Source organism: Carcharhinus amblyrhynchos, chromosome 10 (assembly GCF_965287045.1).
Source record: "Carcharhinus amblyrhynchos chromosome 10, sCarAmb.v2.hapA, whole genome shotgun sequence".
Lineage (NCBI taxonomy): Eukaryota > Metazoa > Chordata > Chondrichthyes > Carcharhiniformes > Carcharhinidae > Carcharhinus > Carcharhinus amblyrhynchos.
Window position 1 is genome coordinate 101,131,967 of NC_137333.1, and position 15,741 is coordinate 101,147,707.

At 45.8% G+C, this 15,741-nt stretch overlaps 1 protein-coding gene across 2 annotated transcripts in view; it reads left to right on the top strand.

The window, feature by feature from the left end:
• Positions 1 to 4,238, top strand: part of sts (steroid sulfatase (microsomal), isozyme S) — an 80,130-nt gene extending 75,892 nt beyond the window's left edge. For both annotated transcript variants that reach the window (XM_080197668.1, XM_080197669.1), the window contains exon 10: positions 3,660 to 4,238. In XM_080197668.1, the coding sequence (XP_080053794.1) occupies positions 3,660 to 4,045 (386 nt within the window). In that variant the 3' untranslated portion in view covers positions 4,046 to 4,238. The remainder of the gene's footprint in view (positions 1 to 3,659) is intronic.
• The last annotated feature ends 11,503 nt before the right edge of the window (positions 4,239 to 15,741 follow it).

A 15,741-nucleotide genomic window follows, 5' to 3' on the forward strand; every position in this document is an offset into this window, starting at 1 on the left:
TAACGGATACAGATCATGTAAATTGTCAGGTTGCTGTTAAACTCCCCACGCCGTCGCAGGGGATAGTTTCAGTGTGCCAAGTTTGCCTGGACTGTTTCCATTCTAAATATGAACACAGGATCGGAAGCATATAGCATCGGGGAATTTCACAGTAACTTCATTGCAGTGTTAATGTAAGCCTACTTGTGACTAATAAATAAACTTTTATATAAAAATGGGAACTGAGTTCCATCTGAAATAGCCTTGTCCAATTAGCCCTCAGTCTCTAATCCCACCTTAATCATAGATAGAAACATAGAAACGAGAAGCAGGAGCAGACCATTCACCCCTTCAAGCCTGCTCTGCCATTTATTTTGATCATGGCTGATCATCAAATTCAATATCCTGATTCTCCCTTCCCCCCTCCTTATCCCTTGATCCCTTTAGCCCCAAGAGTTATATTTATTTTTTTCTTGAAATCAGGCAATGTTTTGGCCTCAATTACTTTCTGTGGTAATGAATTCCAAACATTCACCACTCTGAGTGAAGAAATTTCTCCTCACCTCGGTTCCAAAAGGTTTACCCCTTACTCTCAAACTATGACTCCTAGTTCTGGGCTCCCCCACTATTGGGAACATTCTATCTGAATCTACCCTGTCTAACCCTGTTAGAATTTTATACATTTCTATGAGATGTCTCATTCTTCTAAACTCCAGTGAACATAATCCTAACTGACTTAGTTTCTCCTCAAATGACAGACTTGTAATCCCAGGAATCAGCCTGGTAAACCTTCACTGCACTACCTCCATAGCAAAAAATTCTTTCTCAGATAAGGGCAGCAAAACTGCACACTGTACTCTAGGTGTGTCCTCACCAACACCCTATCACATTTCAGCAAATCATCTGTTTCCCTATACTCAAATTCTTTCGCTATGAAGGCCAATGTACCATTTCCTTCTTTATTGCTTGCTGTACTTGCGTGCTTACTTTCAATGACTGGTGCAAGGTGACTCCAAGATCTCATTGCATATCCACCTCTCTCAATTTACACCCATTCAAGTAATAATCTGTCTTCCTATTATTGCTACCAAAGTGGATATCCTCACATTTATCCACATTATACTGCATCTGCCATGCAGATGCCCACACACACAGCCTGTCCAAAACACGTTGAAGCATCTCTGCATTTTCCTCACCCAATTTTGTATCATCTACAGAGTTGGAGATAATACATCCAGTTCCCTCTTCAAAATCATTAATATATAATGTGAACAGTTGTGGTCCTAGCACACACCCCTGCGGACCCCTTTAGTCACTAACTGCCAATCAGAAAAAGGCCCAATTATGCCAACTCTTTGTTTCCTATCTGCTAGCCAGCATTCTATCCATCTCAAGACATTACACGCAATCTAATGTGCTCTAATTTTACATAGTAGTCTGTAATATGAGCCCTTGTTGAAAGCCTTCTGAAAGTCTCAATAAATCACATCCACTGGTCCTCCACATCAACTCTACGAGTTACTTCCTCAAAAAATACCAATAGATTCACCAAGCATGATTTCCCTTTTGTAAATCCATACTGACTTTGTCTGATTATACCACCTTCACCTGGCCTTGATTCCCATTTTGCCGTGTTTGGAGGTTGGGTAGTGGATAATGTAGCAAATGTGTGGAGCTAGATTTTCTGTCCCTCCATGGCAGCGGAGATGGCCTAACGTTGGCTGGCAGGGGAATCTTCCAGTCCCGCCACTGTCAATGGGGTTTCCCGTGGTTCACACCTTCCACCGCCGGAGAACCCATGACGGGGAGGGTTGCCTTCGCCAGGACTGGGTGAGCCTGCCATCAGAAAGGGCCAGAAAATCCCATCCAAAATATTAGAAATATGCCTGTGCACTTTGCCATGTGCAGATTTACAATGGATGCTGCCATGGTAAAATTCCCATACCAATTTTATCTTCACAACTGGGTTAGGGTTGTTTTCGCTGGAGTTCAGGCAAATGAGGGGGGGGATCTTATAGAGACTTACAAAATTTTAACAGGACTGGACAGGATAAATGGAGGATGTTCCCGATGGGGTGAGTCCAGAACCAGGGGCCTCAGTCTGAGGATTTGGGGCAGACCATTTAGGACGGAGATGAGGAGACATTTCTTCATCCAAAAAGTGATGAGCCTGTGAAATTCATTACCTCATGAAGTAGTTGATGCCAAACCATTGAATGTATTCAAGAGGCCACTGGACATAGCACTTGGGGGAAATGGGATCAAAAGTTATGGGAAGAAAGCAGGATTAGACTTTGAGTTGGACAATCAGCCATTCATTGTGATGAATGGCGGAGCAGGCTCGAAGGGCCAAATAGCCTCCTCCTGCTCCTATCTTCTACGTTTCTATGTCTATGCAACAGACAACTACCAGTATCCATGAGACCATATTGATTCAAAAGACAGCAGAAAAATAGATGGAGGTGTAAAAAAGGGGTTTTATATCAGCAGAATTTCTCATTGCTTCTGATTTGTGTTGTATATTTTTTCACACCTACAATGCTATTCACTAGGCCACATATATTTATGACATTATCCACTAATCAACCTCTAAACATTGTAAAATCGGAAGCAAGACCAATTGAAGGTGTGGATTAGGTATAATTCAGATTGAATAATATGTTGTTTGAGGATTAGAACTTTTTTATTTACTCACCCTTGGGATGGGAGCATCATTGTCAAAGCCAGCATTTATTGCCCATCCCTAATTATAGGATCCCTACAGTGGAGAAGGAGGCCATTAATTTCTGAGTCCGCACCAACCCAAATCCACCCAGGCTCTATTCCTGTAACCCCAAGTATTTATCCTGCTAAACCCTCTGACACTAGGGTCAATTTTAGCATGACCAATCCATCTAACCGACCCGGAGGAAACCCACACAGAAACGGGGAGAACTCCAAACAAACAATGACCTGAGGCCAGAATCGAACCCTTGCGCTGTGAGGCAGCAGTACTAACCACTGTGCTACCGTGCCTCCCTAAGTGCTCTTGAGAAGGTGTGGATTTCTAGTGAGGCTTGCCTTGTCATGGTAGGGGTGACTTGCCAAGCGCTTGCGACGCAGGCCTGCAACTGAGAAATGCCAACTGGCATTCGAGCTAATAAGAGGGTGTCCCATAGCAGTCAGTAACTTCAGCAGAGGTGAATGCTCTTGGGAGGGAGGGCTGGGTGGAGAAATAAAATCAAAACTATCTCGGTAAAAAGTATTTCACCACATTCTGTTCCACTTGGCTGAATGGAATGAATTTCAGGCATTGCATTTTGCTTGGCTGGTGCTTTCACAGTATACGGTCCATAATTGGACAGTGTGATGGACGTTCTGTACATACTACTCCAACGATGTGCGGGTTAGGGGGATTGACTATGCTAAATTGATCCTAGTGTCAGAGCATTAGCAGGGTTATTATGTGGGGTTATGGGAATAGGGCCGGGTGGGATTATGGTCAGTGCAGACTCAATGGGCCGAATGGCCTCCTTCGGCACTGTAGGGATTCTATGACTCTAGTGGCTTCTGGATTAGCCTGGTTTCTGCTGTTAGATGGTCATTGTACCCAAGTGAATTGTCACAGCTTTCAATAGGAATGGTTTCTTCAATATTCCCATGGCCTCATGTGCTTTCTACCCTGTTACAATTTAACCTAGGCTCCTCCACCTGGAAAGCCCACTTCTTCACACCAATCTTCAATCCAGAAGGGGCGCAGGGTTGCTTCGACACGCACGTCTGCATGTGCTACGGGAACTTCATCAGTTGGCACGACCCGCCTTTGCTCTACGACCTTTCAAGAGACCCGACAGAGTCGTTGCCTTTGACACCCGCCTCAGAGCCTCAGTACCACCAGATTCTGCAGGCGATGAGGGGGGCGGTGGAGAGGCACCGGGGGAATCTGGCACCCGTGCCCGATCAGCTGTCAGTCGGCAATGTGATTTGGAAACCCTGGCTCCAGCCATGCTGCAGCACTGCGTGGGAGCAATGTCACTGTGACAGTGACGGAAACAGGAGCACAGAGCTGAATGGGACCACGGATTAGAACCATTTCCTACAGCTGAGTGTGAACCCAGCCCAAACTGAAAGGGAGAAGTGTGTGTGTGTGTGTGTGTGTGTGGGGACAGCCATACTTGTCTCTCTCTTTGCTTGTTGATACCCTTCCTCTTTCCTTTCCCTGCCTTTTTTTTCCCCGCTTCGCCTTTCCTTATCTCTCTCGCATACACTGGACAGGAATTTTCCAGCCCTTCCGATTGGTGGAATCTTCCAGTGCCACCGAAGCTGACCACCTCCCACCGCAGCCCCCTCCCCCCCCCCCCCCCCCTCCGCACCCCCACCCCCTGGTGGGTTCTCCAGCGGCACGGCCAGCGAGCAAGGCAAATAGATACTGACTTCGGTGGGACCGGAAGATCCGGCTGGCGGCCAATGAGGAGCCGCCTCCGCTGTGGGAAAACACCCGGCAGGGTGGGCCAGAACATCCCACCCTCTTGCCTTTCACACCCTGGGACCAATTTTACTATCGCATCGCACCCGTTTTCGGGCACGGAAACTCGGTGAGGCGAGTGTTGCGATCCGCGTCCACCTCCGCTCCGGGTAAAATGGCCAGGACCTGGACCGTGCTTGAAACAGGCACGGGGGCCGTTTAAATTCATTCACAGCATTCTGGGTTTTTTTTTTCCTGCGCGCGCGCGCAGTTGGAGGGGCCGGGTTTTCGGAGCTGCGGGGTTTCGGGCGCGTTAAGCCCCACCCACGGGCTTGTGCAGTGCGATTCGGACTCGCTGATATTTTTTCAGGCAGTGAGCGTATGGGGGCGCCTGAGAACAGCTCCAAAAGTCGGATCTGAAACACTCCCAGACTCAAGTCTGCCCAGCACTTAGAATCAAAATGGTAAAATAGGACCCACTATCTCTCGCACTCTCCCGTAATGAAAATTGGAGTGAAATTATACCGACAGTCTTGCTCAAGCTAAATGACTTCCTGGTTTTTGAATTGGGAATGATACACCTCTGCATTACTGAGCATTCTATTATAAGGCACAGCTGAGGGTAACTGGCTCCACATCTAATGGTTCCCCCAGATCTGATCCAGAGGTATTTAACGTCTGGCGAAAGGTAAACTGCTCAGTCCCCAGACTGATCTCTGCCTTCAAATCCCTCCATGACTTTGCCCCCTAACCACCCACCCTTTCTCCAGCCCTGTACAGCACGGTGGTGGCACAATGGTCAGCACTGCTGCCTCACCGCGCCAGGGACCCGGGTTCAGTTCCCGACTTAGGTCACTGTCTGCGTGCAGTCTGCCCGTGTTCTCCACGTGCCTGTGTGGGTTTCCTCCGGGTGCTCCGGTTTCCTCCCACAGTCCAAAAGGCGTGCTGGTTAGGTGCGTTGGCCACGCTAAATTCTCCCTCCGTGTACCCGAACAGGCACCAGAGCGCAATGACTAGGAGATTCTCACAGTAGAGCATAGAGGTTTACAGCATGGAAACAGGCCCTTCAGCCCAACTTGTCCATGCCGCCATTTTTATTAAACCCCTAAGCTAATCCCAATTGCCTGCATTTGGCCTATATCCCTCTATACCCATCTTACCCATGTAACTATGTAAACGCTTTTTAAAAGACAAAATTGTACCTGCCTCTACTACTACCTCTGGCAGCTTGTTCCAGACACTCACCACCCTGTCTGAAAAAATTGCCTCTCTGGACACTTTTGTATCTTTCCCCTCTCACCTTAAACCTATGCCCTCTAGACATAGAGTCATAGAGATTTACAGCATGGAAACAGGCCCTTCGGCCCAACTTGTCTATGCAGCCCTCTTTTGCTTAAACCCCGAAGCTAATCCCAGTTGCCTGCATTTGGCCCATATCCCTCTATACTCATTTTATCCATGTAACTGTCTAAATGCTTTTTAAAAGACAAAATTATACCCGCCTCTGTTACTACCTCTGGCAGCTTGTTCCAGACACTCACCACCCTCTGTGTGAAAAAATTGCCCCTCTGGACACTTTTGTATCTCTCCCCTCTCACCTTTAACCTATAACTCTAGTTTTAGACTCCTCTACTTTTGGGAAAAGATATCGACTAGCTAGCTGATCTGAGCCCCTCATTAATTTATAGACCTCAATAAGATCCCCCCTCAGCCTTCTACACTCCAGAGGAAAAATGTCCCAGTCTATGCAGCCTCTCCTTATAATTCAAACCATCAAGTCCCAGTAGCATCTTAGTAAATCTCCTCTGCACTCTTTCTAGTTTAATAATATCCTCTCGATAGTAGGGTGACCAGAACCGTACAAAGTATTCTAGTATTTCATTGTGATGTTACTGTAAGTCTACTTGTGACACTAATTATAAAAAAAAGGTACAGCCCCCACATTCCAGAGTGTAATTGCATCCACCAACGAGGATGGAGCCTCCAATTCCTGAATCCTCCTCTCCAGAGTTCCCTCACCAAACCACGCAGCCTCTGTACTTTTCTCTTTACTTTTGGAAAGCTTCCTCAGCGCTGAATGCTTTGACCGAGCACTCCTTCACTCTTCCTGATGCATCCTATCCTAATTCAGTATCTGTTTCCGATCTGTTGTCTGCAAAGCCACCTCGGGACGATTTCCATGATGGAACGCAGTATATAGATGCAGGTTGCTGTTGATATTCTTTTATTAATGAGCGCCAAATGTATAATAGATATAGGAAGTGGCCAAATTCCAGTTTGGACTCAAGCTGCCAAGTACGGTTGGGATAATAATTGCTCCATCTGATCTAAATTAAGGTATGTCCATGACAATTCAGCTATGGCACCTAGCCGGATATGTGTCATCCCTTCATTGCACAGAAAAGAAAATGAAACAGGAAAGAAAGCCAGTCCATTCCTAATGCTTTAACCTGACCTTGGGGCAGAGCAAGTCCTTGCCCAATCAGCAAGAGAAAATGTCAATCTTGTACTGACGTCCGCATCCACAGAAGAACCCACAAAGCTTCCCATTGAGATCAGGATTTTTTTAAAATTCATTTGTGGAACACGGGCGTCACTGGCTGGCCAGCATTTATTGCCCATCCCTAGTTGCAAGAGGGCAGTTTGAGAGTCAACCACATTGCTGTGGGTCTAGAATCACATGTAGGCCAGACCAGGTAAGGACGGCAGATTTCCTTCCCTAAAGGGCATTAGTGAACCAGGTGGGTTTTTCCGACAATCGACAATGGCCATCAGTAGCTTCTTAATTCCAGACATATTTTATTGAATTCAAATTCCACTGTCTGCCATGGTGGGATTCGAACCCGGGTCCCAGAACATTTGTTGAGTTTCTGGATTAATAATCTAGCAATAATATCACGAGGCCATCGCCTCCATAATTGCAGCAAGCTGTATCTCGTGGCCTGAAAGAGACAGAATATGTTACACAAAGCAGCTCAGCAAACTCTCTGTGACTCAATAGCAGACCAATAGCTCATACATTCACATGGTGTAGCAGCATGTCCTCTGAAGCAATGGCCACAAAAACCACAGGAGGAGTATAGATTTAGCATATGCGTGGCACCCTATAGGAAAGATTGGATCAACAACTCGAAAATATTTCCCAGACTTGCATTTATATAGCGTGTTTCATGACCTTGGGTCGTCTCAACGTGCTTCACAGCCACTGGAATACTCTTAATGTGCAGGCACCGTTTTAATGTAGGAAATCAACGGGGTTACATTAAAGGATTATCGCAAAAATCATAGCCACTTTGAACCCATTCCACTCTAAAGGAGTTATTTTTGACAAGCAAATAGCTACAGATCTGCTCAGTCCTTTCCAAACCTCCAAACGTGACCTGGTTATGGTGTTCTTTTTTAAATAAACTATGTTCTCAGATATAAAGTTTGTTTGCTAAATTTGGAATTTTAGATATTTTGTGAAAGGATTTTCAAATTAAAAACATACACAACATATTAAACCCTGTGATTTTTCTTCAGTTTCAGAGATTACCTGAAACTTGATTCTCATTTGGAGCCGTGCGTTAAAGTTTATTTATTAGTGTCACAAGTAGACCTGCATTAATATCGCAATGAAGTTACTGTGAAAATCCCCTAGTCGCCACACTCGGGCCCCTGTTCAGGTACACTGAGGGAGAATTTAGCATGGCCAATGCACCTAACAAGCACGTCCTTCGGAATGTGGGAGGAAATTGGAGCACCGGGAGGAAACCCACACAGACACAGGGAGAACGTGCAAACTCTACGTAGACAGTGATCTGAGACCGGAATTGAACCCAGGTCCCTGACGCTGTGGGGCAACAGTGCTAACCACTGTGCCACCATGTGAGTATACCCCATGCAAATCTATGGTGTTGTTTGAATTCCTGCAGTTTGCTGGACCCACCCACTTTGCAGAGTAAGAAGCTGTCAGGACCAGTTAACCATAGAAAAGTTACATCTATGCTGGCTGGAGGACATCCAGCTCCCTTTTGAATCCCACCTTCCTGCACCCAGCCCTTTAGCCCTGTAGCTTACAACACTTAAGTTGCAGATCCAGGTACTTTTTAAAAGAGCTTAGGGTCTCTGCCTCGACTACCAATTCAGGCAATGAACAAAGAACAACCCGGCACGGGAAACAGGCCCTTCGGCCCAATGAGCCCGCGCCGCCATTTTAACAAAGCATTTTCCTACACCTACCTTGCCCCATGTGTGAATTCCAGATACCCACCACCCTCTGCTTAGAAAGTTCTTCCTCATGTTCCTTTTACACCTTCTACCGCTTACCATGAATCTATGTTCCCTGGTGCTAGAATTGTCTACCAAGAGAAACAAAATTATCCTGTCCACTCCTGCCATGGTAGTGGTTGTGTTTACTGTGGAGGGAAAGCAGGAGTATCCAGAGCTGGAACTTCCTGAATTTAAAGGAATACAGACCCAACCTGTTTAATCTTTCCTCACTGTGTGGCCCTGCCATCCTGTAGGTGACATGTGACTCCAAACCAAAGCAATGCAGTTGAACTTTAAATATCCTGTGAAATGTTCAGAAGAGTTTTATGCTGGTGAATGCAGGCCCAATGTACTTCCCAGGGGCACATCACCTGGATGAAGGGATCAGCTTAAGACCGGGATGAGGAGATATGTCTTCACTCAAGAGTTATGAACCTTTGGAATTCTCTAACCCAGAGGTGATGGACTCTCCATTTCTGTGTGCTGAAGACTGAGGCTGATGGATTTTTGATCTGCAGGAATCAAGTGCTATGGGCAAGCCGGGAAGAAAGTTGAATCGAATGTCAGAGCACACTTGATGGGCTGAATGGTCCACCCTTGCTATGTAATGAAGAATAATCACTTAACTGAGGCCCAACAGCGCCTTGGATAGTTTTGGTGTCAGATCCTGAATTATGCCATTCATACTTTTGTCATCACCATTAGCTCTGGTGACAAGCAAGGTGGCACAGAGGTGCAAGCGATGACCTCCTGTGATTCAAACAGACTTCGATAACCAAAAACACAAGTCTGCTGGGGGAGGGATGTCAGAGAAAGGCTGTATAAGTCTCTGGTCAGACCCCATTTGGAATACTGTGAGCAGTTTTGGGCCCCATACCTGAGGAAGGATGTGCTGGCCTTGGAGGGGATCCAGAGGATGTTCATAAGAATGATCCCAGGGATGAAGGGTTTGTCATTTGAAGAGTGATTGAGAAATCTGGGTCTATACTCGATGGAGTTGAGAAGGATGAGGGGGGATTTAATTGAAACTTACAGAATAATGAGAGGTTGAGATAGAGTGGACACGGAGAGGATTTTTCCACTGGTGGGAGAGACTAGAACTCGGGGCAGTACCTCAGAGTGAAGGGACACTCCTTTAAAACTGAGATGAGGAGGAATTTCTTTAGCCAGAGGGTGGTGAATCTGTGGAACTCATTGCCACAGAGGGTTGTGGAGGCCAGGTCACTGAACAAAGACCAAAGAAAATTATAGTACAAGAAACAGGTCCTTCCATCCTCCAAGCCTGCATCGACCTTGCTGCCCGACTGAATTAAAACCCCCTACTTTTCTGGGGACCATTCCCATCCTATTCATGTATTTGTCAAGGTATCCTAAAAACTCACTATCATATTTGCTTCCACTACCTCCCCCGGCAGCGAGTTCCAGGCACCCACCATCTTCTGTGTAAAAAATCTTGCCTCATACATCTCCTTGCATCTTAAACCTGCGCCCCCTAGTAACTGACTCTTCTGAGTGTATTTAAGACGGTGATAGATAAGTTCTTGATCAATGAAGCGATCAAGGATTAGAATCATAGAACCCTACAGTGCAGAAAGAGGCCCTTTGGCCCATCGAGTCTGCACCGAACACAATCCCACCCAGGCCCTACCCCCATATCCCTACATATTATACCCACTAATCCCTCTAACCTACGCATCCCTGGACACTAAGGGGCAATTTCTTAGCACGGCCAATCAACCTAACCCGCTCATCTTTGGACTGTGGGAGGAAACCGGAGTACCCGGAGGAAACCCACGCAGACACGAGGAGAATGTGCAAACTCCACACAGACAGTGACCCGAGCCGGGAATCGAACCCAGGAGCTGTGAAGCAGCAGTGCTAACCACTGTGCTACTGTGCCGGTTACAGGGAGAAGAATGCTGGTGAGAATCATACCAGCCATGATTGAGTGACGGAGCAGACTTGATGGGCCGAACGGCCTAGCTCTGCTCCCATATTTTATGGCCTTTATTAGAAAGGAAAATGTGATTAAAGGAAGCATTTTGGAATTAACACGTCAAGAATAGAGGTTAACACCATCAGCAAGCAGTCATCCTAATGAGGTGATGGTCTTTGATGCAAGGAGCTAAAATCATCAGTAATAAAACAGTACGCCAGAGACCAGTGTGATTAATGTCTGAGCCTTGAGTATTTCAAAACCGTGAAGAAGATTGTTAATGGACAGGAATACCAGGGACCAGCACCACCCTTTGGTGCACACACAGATCATAATGACTCAGCGACATCTCATCACTCACAGGCCACGTGTGCTTTAAAAATTCATTACTCCCCTCGACAAAATCCTCGTTGAGGTCCTCTCCTCTCATCGCGAATTGCCAGCAATAACAGAGCCAGTCCGCTAAGGCCACGCAGATGAAATTGAAGCCATTGAAGACACCAGTCTTTCCTTTGTGTTTTTTGGTTATCTAAGTCTGTTTGAATCACAGGAGGTCATCACTTGCAGCTCTGTGCCACTTTGCTTGTCACCAGAATTAATGATGACGCCAAAAGTATTTGCATGGGCCATTGTATTAACATGCACTACTTGTAGTTGCAATGAATCGATTTTCCTAGCTTTCGAAAATGCCACTGGCATAAGAATGAATAGAAATGAGGAGACCTTTCAGCCCCTCAAGCCTAGCCCACCATTCAATTATTTCATGGCTGATATGTCTCTGAATTCCAACTTACTCAACTTCATAGAATTCCTACAATGCCGAAGGAGGCTATTCAGCCCATTGAGTCTGCACCGAGCACACTGTCCTCGACAGACCATCCCACCCAGGCCCCGCAGCCTCACACACTCGCTCTTCTAATTTCCACAACCCACACACCCTGGGACTCTAAGGGCCAATTTAGCCTGGCCAAAAACCTAACTTGTACACCTTTGCGCTGTGGGGGGAAACCGGAGCACCCGGAGGAAACCCACCCAGGCATGGGGAGAATATGCAAACTCCACACAGACAGTCACCCGAGACCGGAATCGAACCCGGGTCCCTGGCATTGTGAGACAGCAGCGCTAACCACTGTGCCACCTTGACCGGGATTTTTCAGCCCCGTCGCCACGGGAGGCCAGGCCGAAAGTCTTTCAGGTGGGTCTGGATGAGCCCAGCAGTGGACAAGGTCAGAAAACCCCTGTGACTGTCCCAGAATTTGTTTCCAAATGAGGGCATATATAAGCAGCAGAGATTAATACAGCAAGTGTTTTAATTCAAAGTGAAATAAAACAATTTCAGCGGACAGGCCATTCAAAAGTCAGTTTAGCTGACCCAGGATCATGACTTCACGAAAAGACAAAAGCAGGATTTGAAGATTCTTGCGAATTGGCAGCCCATAAATTCTTCTAATTACCTTCCTGCAATAGTCACTACTAAATAGAGTAAAAAAAATCTACAGATAACAAGCAAAGAACAAAATAAGCAAACTTCCTAACCTTTGATGTTTAAGATATCACCATTTGGAATAGCGGTTATTTGGACATTGATATATTTGAGAATCCTGACACATTAAAAATAGACAAAAGTAGAGATGTCTCAAACAAACTCCCTGTCTGACTGTATCTCTTAGACCCTGACATTCAAGCAGACTCTAAGAACATTAAATCATATGCTTGGTGATAAATGCATTTTGCCATAAGTACTTGACTTAATGGTTTGGGTTATAAGGAGAGGCTGGATAGACTGGGACTTTTTTCTCTGGAGCGTAGGAGGCTACAGAGTGATCTTATAGAGATCTACAAAATAATGAGGGACATTGATCAGCTGGATAGTCAATATCTTTTCCCAAAGGTAGGGGAATCTAAAGCTAGAGGGCATAGGTTTAAGGTGAGAGAGGAGAGATACAAAAGGGTCCAGAGGGGCAACTTTTTCACACAGAGGGTGGTGAATGTCTGGAACAAGCTGCCAGAGGTAGTAGTAGAGGTGGGTACAATTTTGCCTTTTAAAAAGCGTTTAGGCAGTTACGTGGGTAAAATGAGTACAGAGGGATAAGGGCCAAACACAGGCAACTGGGACTAACTTAGGGGTTTATAAAAAAGGGATGGCATGGACAAGTTGAGCCAAAGGGCCTGTTTCCATTGCTGCAAACCTTTATGAACATTACTCAACACAAAAGATAAACAACAAAGGGACATGTAGTACCAAATGAGTAAGAAATGTGTGTATAAACAGGCAGAATCTACAGATTTGTCACTCACTCTATCTCCTGCTAAGAGTTCAGTCAAACGAATTCTGTTCTGCTAACCTGCTTTGTCAACAAAGACCTTCTTGGTTTTTGTAAGTATATTTCCATTAAACTTCTTAGAAATGTATAAGAAAGAGACGGATCTGAATTACTTCAGGATTTTCCATATTTAGATTGTATCCTCTTAGAGAAGTTAGTTTGTTAGCAGATAACAAAGGATTGTTAATCAATTTATAGTTCTAATTCTGCAATTCTGTATGTGTCAATTCAGAGTATTTTATAATAAAAATGCTACTAGGAATAAACAGTGTAGTCTTAATCTCACAAGTCCTAGCTCCTAGACACTCATTTAGGAAGTCTTAAATGACAAGGACCCATGACGTATAGAGGTCGAGGGTTTAATCATGAGTGATGAATCCAATATCGTCCATTAGAAAGTAACTGAAATCCTGTTTGACTGTTAGAGACACAGAAGAGTAATCTCCCCTCATGAGAGCTATTCCGAGTCTTAGCAGAGAAACAGACTTCCCTCTTTTGGTGGCTTAGCCTGATATAAGCTTGTAAGATAGCGCCTTCGGATCCAAATACATAATCCACTCACACCCTACCCTTTATTCCATAATGAAGGGCGGCACGATGGCACAGTGGTTAGCACTGCTGCTTCACAGCGCCAGGGATCCAGGTTCAATTCCGGCCTTGGGTCACTATCTGTGTGGAGTTTGTATGTTCTCCCTGTATCTGCGTGGGTTTCCTCTGGGTGCTCCAGTTTCCACCTACACTCCAAAACTATGCAGGTTAGGTGGATTGGCCATGCTAAATTAGTGGCCCGGTCAGGGGGGATTAACCATGGTAAATGCACGGGGAATAGGGCAGAGGGGAGGGCCTGGGCGGGATGCTGTTTCAAAGTGTCGGTGCAGAATTGATGGGCCGAATGGCCTCTTTCTACACTGTAGACATTCTGTGTGAGATAATGTCCTTGCTTAATGAAAATGTCCAAGCTTCAATGGCATCACCCCAATATCTGCACCAAGAGCTTTTCTGAAAGGGTGGGTTCCAGATTCCCACTAATTGGAGTTCCTGGACACCACTCCTAACCAATCTAGCTCTAACTTTATAGTTACACTCTCTCTTCTGGGCACCCCACCCCGTAAGAAGGCTCACAACACCAGGTTTAAGTCCAACCAATTGGTTGGACTTAAACCTGGTGTTGTGAGCCTTCTTACTGTGTTTACCCCAGTCCAACGCCGGCATCTCCACATCACCCCACCCCGACCAGAGAAAATCATTTCTCTCCCCCCTAAAAGATCAATAAATCAATTTAAACACTTCAGTTAGATTGCCCCTTAATTTACTAAACTGAGAATACAAATTGTTTCTATATCTTTGTCACAGGGTGTGGGCATCACTGTTAAAGTCAGCTATTGTCAATTTCTTAATGCCTTTGAATTGAACTTCTTTCTGGGCCATTTCAGAGTCACCCACATTGTTGTGGGTTTGGAGTCGCACGTCAATAAGGGGGTTACATCATGGGATAAGGGCGTCAGTGACCAGGTGAACATTTATTGCCTGTCCCTAGTTGCTCTTGACAAGGTGGCGGTGAGCTGACTTCTTGAACCACTGCAATCCATGTGGGGTAGGTACACCTACAGTGCTGGCAGTGTTGGCGATATTGGTCAAAGGATAATCATTGATCGCAACACTGACTTTTCTTCAAAAGTGGTACCCTGAGAGTTTCTTAGTGCCCTGCTGAGGTGGGAGGCAGGGCTTTATTCATTCATTCAATTCATTAAAACATGACACCTCCTGGTCCTTTATAGCACATCATTGCGGGGTGTGGGGGAGAATCAACTCTGATCATATTAACTGACGGAACAGGCTCGAAGGGCTACTCCCGCTCTTATTTTCTCCCACTCCTTGTGTTTCCCCATGCCCTCCACTATTAAACCAATGGAAAAAGCTCCTATTAATTCTTTTCGTAATCCTGAATATCTCAAATCAACTCTCAACCTTCTTTAATCCAAGAAATACAAGTTTATGTCATCTCCCCCCTCCCCCCGCCAATTAATAGTTTCCCCCCATTCACCCCATTCTACTGTGACAGGTTTAGATAAGATAAATGAAGGTGTGGCACAGTAGTTAGCACTGCTGCCTCACAGCTCTGGGGAGTCTGGTTCGATTCCCGACTTGGGTCATTGTCCGTATGGAGTCTGCACGTTCTCCCCGTGTCCACGTGGGTTTTCTCCAGGTACTCCGGTTCCCTCCCACAGTCTGAAGATGTGCTGGTTAAATGCATTGACCATGCTGAGTTCTCCCTCAGTGTTACCCAAAAAGGTGCCAGAGTGTGGCGACCAGGAGATTTTCACAGTAACTTCATTGCAGTGTTAATATAAGCCTGCTTGTGACACTAATAAATAAACTTTAAAAAATAAGCTATTCCCATTGGTTGAAGGTACAAGGATCGTGTGACACAGATTTTAGGTGTTGGAAAAAAAAACGAAAGAGGTTTATTTTAGTCACAAGTAAGGTTTACATTAACCCTGCAATGAAGTTACTGTGAAATTCCCCCAGCCACCACAGTCCGGTGCCTATTCAGGTCAATGCACCTAACCAACATGTCTTTCAGAATGTGGGAGGAAACTGGAGCATCCAGAGGAAACCCACAGACAGTGACCCAAGCCAGGAATCCAACTTGGGTCCCAGGCACTGTGAAGCGACAGTGCTAACCACTGTACACCACACAGTGCCCTCTGGGTCCCTGGCACTGCCAACAAGAGATGCTGGGAAATTGTCTGACCTGGCAGCTGGTAATGGTCTGGAACCCACTGCCCATGAAGGCAGTGGCAGAA